Source organism: Ziziphus jujuba, chromosome 10 (assembly GCF_031755915.1).
Source record: "Ziziphus jujuba cultivar Dongzao chromosome 10, ASM3175591v1".
Lineage (NCBI taxonomy): Eukaryota > Viridiplantae > Streptophyta > Magnoliopsida > Rosales > Rhamnaceae > Ziziphus > Ziziphus jujuba.
In genome coordinates this window covers 5,670,191-5,679,671 of record NC_083388.1, presented here as the reverse complement: position 1 = coordinate 5,679,671, position 9,481 = coordinate 5,670,191, and the positions used below count along the sequence as shown (strand labels likewise).

Below are 9,481 nucleotides of genomic sequence, written 5' to 3'. Positions count from 1 at the left end.
TTATGTTGAACTTCACTAGCAAATTCAACGGGCTTGTTGGTTGTTGGCAAAATAAGCAAATCATATTTGTATGTATGGTGACTGTTGTTTCCTTAAAAGTACAACATTATTTGCATCATATAAATGAAGAACCACATCCCTTTCTTAATTTACACATATCAAGTAACAAACTACCAAGACTATTATGATAAGGTACAGATGCCCTGAATGAGTTTCTTAGAGTCGCCCAGCAATAAAAGTACCAATGGGAAGAATGTTCTTTGGAAAGATGGCATTTTAGGGAGAAGTTAATTACTCGCTCTTGCCATTTTTACATTCATCAACCTTGAAGAACCTCAAGAACCAATAGGCAGAGGACTTTGGGTGGCGGGTGAGTCCATTCTTGTAGTCGACGTACACCAAACCAAATCGTTTAGTGTATCCTTCAGCCCATTCGAAGTTGTCCAGTAACGACCACGCAAAGTATCCCCTCAAATCTACTCCATCCCTGTCCATGCAACACATAAACAACGACTCATTATTCTTGTAGTTTCATAGATAGATTGGCATGCAAATGCCATGTTCGCGCATAGGGTGGATGGGAACCATATACGGAAAGGAAAATTGCATTCAGACAAATATGCCAATGATAGGGAAGCTAGGCTGCACAATGAGTCACCAATTTCTACCCTCAAAAAAGCTCCATACCATATGCTAGTAGATACATTTCTGATTTGTCCATGCCCTCCTATCTATTGCCTCTAATTTTTATAAAACTGGAGGCCGAAACAGACCATCAATTATGGCAGGGTTTTAATAATTTGGAGGCAAACAATGTGAATGAGCTACTGATAATCTATTGAAAAGGAACTCAGAAACATTATTTGAATCATAACAAAATATTAAATTATACTCACTTTATTGCCTGAGCAACTGCTGCTAGATATCCCTTATAGTAGATGACTCTCAGTTTGTCATTTAGCATTTCATGAAGTGGGAGAGTGTCATTATCTTCATCATCCATTCCTGCAAAACGGCAAGGAGGGTTCAGAAAAAGTGAAAGGACCTTGTCTGATATAACATGTCACAAAGTTTTAATTTGCTGGATTTCAAACAAGTTTTATCAGTAAGTTTAATCAACTCCTATTGAGTTGGATTTGGATTGGCCAGGTACTTTGATCTATTAGTTTTACAAACATCCCTAGCTCAACATCTGAAACGTAAATCCACGAATGCTTACCATTCTCAGTAACATAAACTGGGGGATTATTGTATTTTTGTGCTATGTATTTAAGAACCTTCCTGATGCCCCAAGGAACTACATAAAGCCATTCTGATGCTCCCTGCCATATTAAGCTTTTAACACATAAACATGCTCACAGGAAGCAAATGTTGGGGCTTGTGTGTGACAGAATGTGGGGCATAGGGGGTTGAGGGAGAGAGAGAGAGAGAGGATTCATACCTTCTCACCGATCAGCTCACCTCCTTCCCATTCAACTGTTGACAGAAAGGATAGTAGAAACCTTTTCACAACTGAATAAAAGAAGAAGAAGAATACTGGAAGAAAGTAGTAAGTTGGTTTTACCAATTCTCTCCATCTGCTGCGCTTTATAGAAATCGCTTTCCTCAGGACTCTCTTTAACATAAGCAATAAACCTTGATGTATAATGATTCAGACCAATAAAGTCAAGTGAGTTTTTAAGCAACTTCTTTTCTTCTTCTGTGAATTTGGGAAGTCGATCTCCAAGAATTTCACGCATAACTTCTGGATATTCACCAAAATATATTGGATTTAGGTACCTGTTTTAACATGAGGTTTAGCACAATTTAAACATTATACCGTTAATAGTTTTACTCTCATAACAGGTTAAGTTACAATAAATTCCAAAAGCTTGAGCTAAATATGTATACCAAACTAACACGATAGACAATTACCAAGTAATAAGTGGAATTGATATATACATTATCAAGGGAGAGATTTATAAAGACATTTCCAAACTCATTTTGCTTGTCATTCATCCCACTGCAGCAGGGTTGGAAGTGGGCAAAAGCTGAATAAGAAGACAGCTGACAAGCAAAACCCAGTGAAATATGACTTTATTTGCCTTTAAAAACGATAAACATAACAAGAAACAAAATCAAAGAATGGCCCATATATTCTAGCACCATTTGAGTATTGTTTTCATCTATCCAAGGTGTTAAACTAGAAGGTATACATAAACAGCCACGTGTATGGTAGAGTATCACATGGAGGAAGTACATAGTGAAGCAGAATGGCTTAAAATAGGGCTAATATGCTTTGTTTTCCATTGATAAAAGCTGCATAGCAGTTGGGTTACATTTCAACTCGAAGGAAAAATGGAATCTGTCAGTAATGTGCATGATAGACATGCAGTCTTGTTGACCATTCGCCTTATTGTCATGCCAACTATAATAATTGTTACATAATAAATTTAACCGGGGTGAAAATGTAGTTTACTGAAGACCCTAACCTGTCCCTTTATCTCTTCAATTAAATGACCAACACAGATAACAGAATTGCAAGTCAAGAACCGTAACTTAAGTGAAACCCTTTCTTTATTAAGGGTTATAAGGTTCTCATTTCCAAAACTGACATGCTTTGAAGTTTGAACATTCACAGTTACACTCAAGAATTTAAATGGACGTATATGCATGCATAAATAAAAAATGGGAAACATAAGTAATCAACCAAAGTTAAGAGGAATATGACAATATTTTAGAAACTAAAAATTATACCGTAAGTTAGGGCATTACCATCCAAGCTGAAAGTCAAGGCGCCTTGCTGCAGCAATTTTATCTTCAATTTTATCGGAATTAGCTTCTGCCCATTCACAATCTACCACCAAACCCACTTGGCCCCCCTGTTTTTCCTGCAAGAAGAAATAAGCTCGAGGAAAGTTATACTTGGGTTTAATTCATGTGACACCAATAACACATTTCTCACCGACTATAGATAAAAGAATCATCTGTATTTCAAATCATGGGCATATATGTCTTTACAACATTAGGAAATAAACTAGACGTAGCATTTTCATGGTGATTTGAAAGTCAAAATTCAGTATGACTAACAATTAGCCTAAATGGTAAAATTATGGTTGTTCTGATACACTATTTTTGCTTAGGCATGTCTCATTATACTCATTTTAAGGAGAAACAAATATAGAGAAACTATCTTGTTTACTTTAAACTTTCTATCTAGAGAAACTATCTTGTTGACCTTAAACTTTCCGTCTAGAGGTTCTTCACATAAAAATATACAGTAAAATAGTAATGCATGCTACATAAATTTGCTGAATTAGACTAATCATATAAGAAATAAGAGGGGAAAAAAAGAAGAAGAAGAAGAAGAAGAAGAAGAAGAAGGTAAGTTCTAAGGAGATAAACAGGAGATTCCAAGGTGGAATGGGAACTTCTCAACACAAAGTTTATTGGCCGGTTCTACTGGATCTTCCTTGTCCACCCTTATCCCATCCCATCCGAAAGATTAAAAATAAAGGAACAGAAAAAATGAACTGAAAATTGCAGTACACCTTATACTTGCATTGGTAAATGGAGAAGGCAGCTGCATGGGCCAATAGTTGGTGATGTGCAGCTATATAAGTCTCAGTTGATGAATTTTCGTTTCTTCCAGGAGCAAATCTCCCGAGACCATAACCATTCACAGCAGTATGAAGGGGTTCATTAATTGTCATCCAGTTCTTTACTCTATCACCAAAACTTTTGAAGCAAGTTTCTGCATAGATTGAGAAGTATTTTCTGCATATTTTCCATGTACAGGACACAATTAAATGGGATTCTGAAACAGTTTATGTTTATACTAACTATACGAAGTAGAAAGACAAATTAACAAAACATTATTTCTTCCTTCCATATTTCAAAGAGGATGACAAAAAGTTTCGAAAATTGGTTCTTTTGGTTCAATGAGAGCAGAATGTCAGGCAGGTCATTAAAATAATGCAAAACTCTATATAACCCTTCTGAAGAAATCTTTATGTAGCTGGATTTCAGTAGGGCCATGTTATCACTAAAAGTGCATAGAAGTCTTAAAATAGTTAATACATATTTTTGTTAATTTGTTGAATGTAAAAATATGTGGTTACGTTAGTTTGATATAAAATTGAAGCATGCCTATCACGTCTAACATGTTAAACCACATACCTGTTCTGCTTCGTTGAAATTGAAACCACATAACGGTCTTATCAAAAGACCCCTACATTTCCATACATTTGCAATTCTCCTACTATAAAGGTCATAGGCTTTCAGTATATTATTTGTTTATTAATAACTAATTTCTTCTTAATTATTTTAGAATTATTGAGTCTTACTTGACATTTTTTCAATTATCAGGGGTTGTCTAGGAACTGCCTTGTTGGTTTTATTTTTCTTCTTGTGCTTGAATTGCCTTCATATACTTATATAAACGCGCCTTAATGTAGCCTAGTTTACTAGTCTTGCAAGTAGAACAATCTAGATCATCCCCTCCCTAATGTCTTTCCCTCTGCCTTCATCTTATGCTCTTTTTCCCTCTGCCTTCATCTTATTCCCCATTCTAGTCATTCTCCCTCTTTCTGTTTCTATTTCTTCTCTATCCTGCATGATCCAGCCTACTGATTATTCAATAAAAAAGTATTGCAGATTATCTGGTTTCTGAGAACAATTATAGTTGCATAATGAACACAATACTTACACAATTTCCTTATTCAGCCATCCTCCCATTGTTTCGTGAAGATGCAAAGGAAGGTCCCAATGGTACAAAGTTACATAAGGCTGAATACCTGCGGGGCCAAATTTTTAAAAATATGTATATGATTGGTGAAGCAATAAGGAAACCAAACCAGATGAAAATGATTTTATACCTTTTTCAAGTAGGGCATTAATGATGTTATTATAGTAAGCAATACCCTCTTCATTGACCTTGGTTCCCAAACCATCTGTCAGGAGCATAAGTTGAAAAAATGAAAAAAAAAGGAAAAAAAGTGTATATATATATATATATATACACTTCCTCAACAATAGCTAAAACCATTTTGTTCACTTTCCAACCATAAGATGTATAAGGTTAAAGTTTTGGCATCAACATAATAGTAGAGACAAAAGAACAGTGACTTTGAGAGGTTCCGACAACACTTTGTCAGAAGAGAGACAAATACAACATCAAAGGATGAAATGCAACAGAAATGGATGCATGGAAATGTATCAATATACATATATTAAACAGAATCAGCTAAGCAAGGAAACAACGAATTCAACTTGACTTTCTTTATCGAGAAAAGAAATTAAATTCTGAATTCTTAAGAAACCTAATGAATTGGCATGTTATTAGAAAGATGCATTGTTGGCACTTTCATGAATAAAAACTTAAGGTGGTACCATATATATTATCTGGCACTTGGCTTCTCAATTTTTGTTCTTTTGTAATGTTGATTTTGGTGATATTCTTTCTATCTGCTAATCCCATTTGTATGTTTTATTATTTTTTTTGGGACAGATTCAATTCTTTTCCCCGATGTTCCAATAGCACTCCGATTGTCCAGCCATCTTTTACTTAAGACTGGTGAGGATATATTCTAGAAAGGTGAATTACGTTTTTGATGATTGCAGTGAGGCTTTGCTAAAGATAAAGCAAGCATTTCGCTCTACTGCAGTTGATTTACCTCCAGAAGAATCTACTGCACCATATCATTCCATCACCTTGCCAGAGATTTTTCATCTTGATGATTTTGAGCTGCCTGATAATGAAATTTTTCAGGGGTTGGTTTCAACATATTTGCACTGGATTCTTAAATTGTAGTATAGTAGCTCTGCTTGAGTAGAACATTCATTTCTTATTAACCACTGATTTTGTTGCAGTAATTACGTTGATCATCATGTCAGTGCAAGAGAACAGATTACACTGCAAGACACCATGGAGGGTGTGGTTTACTCCACATCTCAGTTTGGATTGGATGGTTAGTACTCTTTTCATGCCAAGCACGATGTAAATTTTAGTGGTTGCTTTGAGAAATAAATTTAGTAAAATATTCATGGTCTTGCACCAAGTGAAGTTAAATCTTGAATATTTCATTTTGTGTTCACAGACCTGTTTGGTGATGGTGATGCTTCTCAAATTGGTTTGGACCATGATGAGTTAATTTTTTAGTAAACGATTTGCAGTTACCTGTTAATAAACCCGCAAATTGAATGCATTATTATTATTATTATTATTTTTTCATGTTGATTTGGTGACTTAACTTATAGGCTCCTTGGAATTCTCCTATTAAAAAGGAAAAATAAGTCCTTTTGGCATTTGTGCTTCATGGTTCTCAAGTAAACTTTTTTTCTAGTTCTGTTTATTCTGCCAGAACAAACAGGTAGATCTAGATTACTCAAAGGTTGTTTCCTGCTGTCAGGTGGTTTTGAGGGTTCCATTAAACTATGAGTGGAGGCTCTTATAAATTGTATAAGATTTATGATGACTTGGTATCAGTTAAATTCTCAAGCTCGTCCAAATTTTACGGGGAATTCGAGGGTCTATAGGGCGTACAAAATGATGTTTCAACTTTATTTCTGACGGTGTCACTCACCTGGCTTTGAGTAACTGAACTTATATGTTAGTTTAGCATTTTAAAGGATTTTCAATTCGGTTTGATTAGTGGGGCATAAAATATATGTGCACCAATTTAGATATGCTGGGTTGTTTTCTAACTGACTATGTAGTATTGTGAAAACTGATATGATTCGCATGAAAATTTTAAGAGCACCTGAATGCTGATGTCTTGCTTAAAATTGCCCCTGCTTTGGTTGTGTTACTTGTGCATGCTTCCCTAGCCTCTCATAATCCCCTTTTTCTGTTTATTTATTTATTATTATTATTATTTTAATATTGGTTAGTTATAGAAGGTTCTCTTACCTTTCTTGAATAATGGGAAACAGGATTTGTTCTTAGGTAAGCTAGCAGCCCGAGGGACTGATGGAATTGCAGAGTAAGCTTGTTTATCTCTTTATCTCTCAACTTCTTTTGATGCTTGTTGAAAAGCATGAATATGTCGCCAAGCAGTTTCATTAGTTTTTTAATTGAATGACAATGGTGCTAAGTTTATTTGGTTGTATGTCAATGTTAAAGGCCAAAAGTTGTTAATGGCTGGACTTAGCTGATGATCTTAAAATGGTATAAGTTTCTTACATTCAGGATTAAATTGGGATATTGAGCTCCAACTATAACTAATTTTGATAAGTTGTGATCTCGCAGACCACATCTATTCAAAATTCATGTTTGCTAATGTTCATCTACACTTTGGAGTTTCGTTTTGTCTGTTTCTATGTTGTTACTGTGGTTTCCTCCCTTGTAGGAAACTTAACAAACAAAGCCACAAGAACATTTATCAACTATAGGAGTGACTACAGATAACATCTTACCAGATAATGGCCTTTCAACATCTTCACTCTCACCAGTTCCAGTTGAGCATGTTAAATCTACTTATGTAACAGAATTTTTAAACGGGAGCTTCAGTGCCTTGGATGGTACGAGCAGGATGGAAGATAAACAAAATGGTGTCATAGTAAACAATGACCAACTACAGTCCCTACAGAACAAATGAACGTAAGATGTGCAGAATCCCCTAGTTGCTCCCAGGTCACCACTGAACTGGAGGACCCTGGTCGTAGAACTGGTTCAATTGATTTTGAAGCAAACACTGACGTTGAAATTGCTAATGATAAAGGAGAATCATGCTCCCCTACCAATGAATTGGCATCAAATGTTATATATCCGCCTGAATTGCCGGGAAGACCTGAGGTTGTAAACGTTGAAGCTCAGGCATTTCAACAGCCAAATGATACCGAGACTTTCAACCCTCTTACTCATGAAGACATGGCGTCCAATGACATGCCTGCTTGAGAACAGTGGATGGTCTTCTCGAACCAGGTGTGTATGCTTTGTTTACTGTGCCTATCTGCATAACTAGTGTTTGATAATCATATTTTTCTTCTGGTTTCAAAGTTCTGAATGCAATACCAAATAATCAAACTCTGTGTTGAGGTTTTGCTGGTCGTCTTAGTTTTTTTATTTTCTTTTTCTTCGAGGATATCCTATCTGTTTGCACTTTCTAAGTATGTCTTCGAGTCATTTATCAATTTGCTCTTCCATTCACCCTTGACAAACTGAAGCATGGCAGTTCTTCAGAACTGATCTTAAATATTTAGCAGTCTGATTGCTGTGGGCCACAAATTTAGTTAAAATAGTTAGAATTAAGGTTCATTTTTATTCCACTGAACTTGCAATCTTCTTGTTATGTTATCAGGTTATAGCATATGATTTTTTACCCTATTGTATTTTACATTCTGGTTGTCAGTGGATATCATTTATTTTCATAAATTTTTACCGCTCCATTTTAACTTCTTGGTGCTCCTCATTTTTATAGAGCTGTTGCCAAATATCTCCAAATTTTATTTGATAAAGAAGCGGTGCATGGAAGAAAGGTTCGCCCAATGGACAACTTAATAGCAGGTAAACTCGTAAGGAAGCATCAAGGATGTTCTTTGAAACATTGGTATGTTCATTGCTGGGAATTTTATCAAGGGCTTCAAACTCTCTTTGTATATGTCCATTATCTTATCTCTGCCCTGTTTCTTTGAAAGTTCCATGTGTTGATGTTGTAAAATTCATCATTTTTCAGGTTCTAAAGACCAGAGATTACATCCACGTAGAACAGCCGAAGCCCTTTGACAATATTAGTATAAAGCCAAAAATAAAGCTCATGAAATCAGACTTCTGAACTCTTACACAGGAAAAGGCAGACAGATACAAGTTGAAAACGCCCTTAGTGCATAGTTTGCAGGTGCTTGGTGTTTATTATTTTTTCTACATTAGATTTTTGTTTTTTCTTTTTCCTTCTTTCTTTTTCTTCAAAAGTCGCCCTTTTATTTTAAATTTTTTGATGGGGGAGGGGATAAGGGGGTTGGGGTTGCTAGGAATCATGTCATATCTAGTTTTTGTGTAATTGGTAGATGTTTTAACAGTGCAATCTGAGGGCATATGTATCATCCTGTTGATTGTAGCAACAAGGTTGTAACATGGATCATATTTACATGTATATATCTGTAAAATATTATCATTTGCAATTAAAGAAGCTAATTAATCTATGTCGAATGTGTCTTTGGCTTTCGTAGAGTTTCAACCAAAAATGAATTCTCCTCTTTTGCCTCCGGGCTTTAATACCAGTCCTTTCCAATCTTTTAATTTTGTGAGGCAGGGATTGATAATTTCCTGTCCACATATTTTGATAACGTAAATTTACATGTCCTTGATATGGAAATATACCTTCTATAAAACATTACCGTTTGTGTATATATATATATGTATATATATATTAAGTCCAAGTTTTATTATTTTATGGTAAAAAAAAATTGAAAATCATATAAGAAAGATTGGGTTAATGTGTGTTACTTTGCTTTATGGATAAGGGCTAAGGATGTGTTCTTGTGGATAACAAAAGGAGGGTTA

The 9,481-nt window shown here is 35.2% G+C and overlaps 1 protein-coding gene and 1 long non-coding RNA gene across 2 annotated transcripts; one reads left to right on the top strand and one right to left on the bottom strand.

Moving 5' to 3' along the window:
- Window positions 1-33: 33 nt before the first annotated feature.
- On the bottom strand, window positions 34-4,558 carry LOC107410667 (beta-glucosidase 42). Its single transcript, XM_060811765.1, has 8 exons — window positions 4,326-4,558; window positions 3,531-3,756; window positions 2,755-2,870; window positions 1,565-1,779; window positions 1,442-1,476; window positions 1,220-1,322; window positions 897-1,005; window positions 34-487 (listed from the first exon to the last, which is right to left on the bottom strand). The coding sequence occupies exons 2-8, from the start codon at window positions 3,690-3,692 to the stop codon at window positions 292-294; spliced, it is 936 nt and encodes a 311-aa protein (XP_060667748.1). The 5' UTR covers window positions 3,693-3,756; window positions 4,326-4,558; the 3' UTR covers window positions 34-291.
- A 1,694-nt stretch (window positions 4,559-6,252) lies between these two features.
- LOC112490513 (uncharacterized) lies at window positions 6,253-9,120 on the top strand. The gene is made up of 3 exons (XR_003054725.3): window positions 6,253-7,903; window positions 8,400-8,528; window positions 8,655-9,120. It is a non-coding gene; the product is annotated as an uncharacterized LOC112490513 (long non-coding RNA).
- Window positions 9,121-9,481: the final 361 nt, after the last annotated feature.

Bases quoted from the DNA above. Each gene is read 5' to 3' on its own strand.
- LOC107410667 (XM_060811765.1), bottom strand. From the start codon at position 3,692: ATGACAATTAATGAACCCCTTCATACTGCTGTGAATGGTTATGGTCTC. The intron at 1,323-1,441 runs GTATGAATCCTC...TTAATATGGCAG, and splicing joins GTGAGCTGATCGGTGAGAAG to GGAGCATCAGAATGGCTTTA. The intron at 488-896 runs GTGAGTATAATT...TTGCATGGACAG, and splicing joins GCAGTTGCTCAGGCAATAAA to GGATGGAGTAGATTTGAGGG.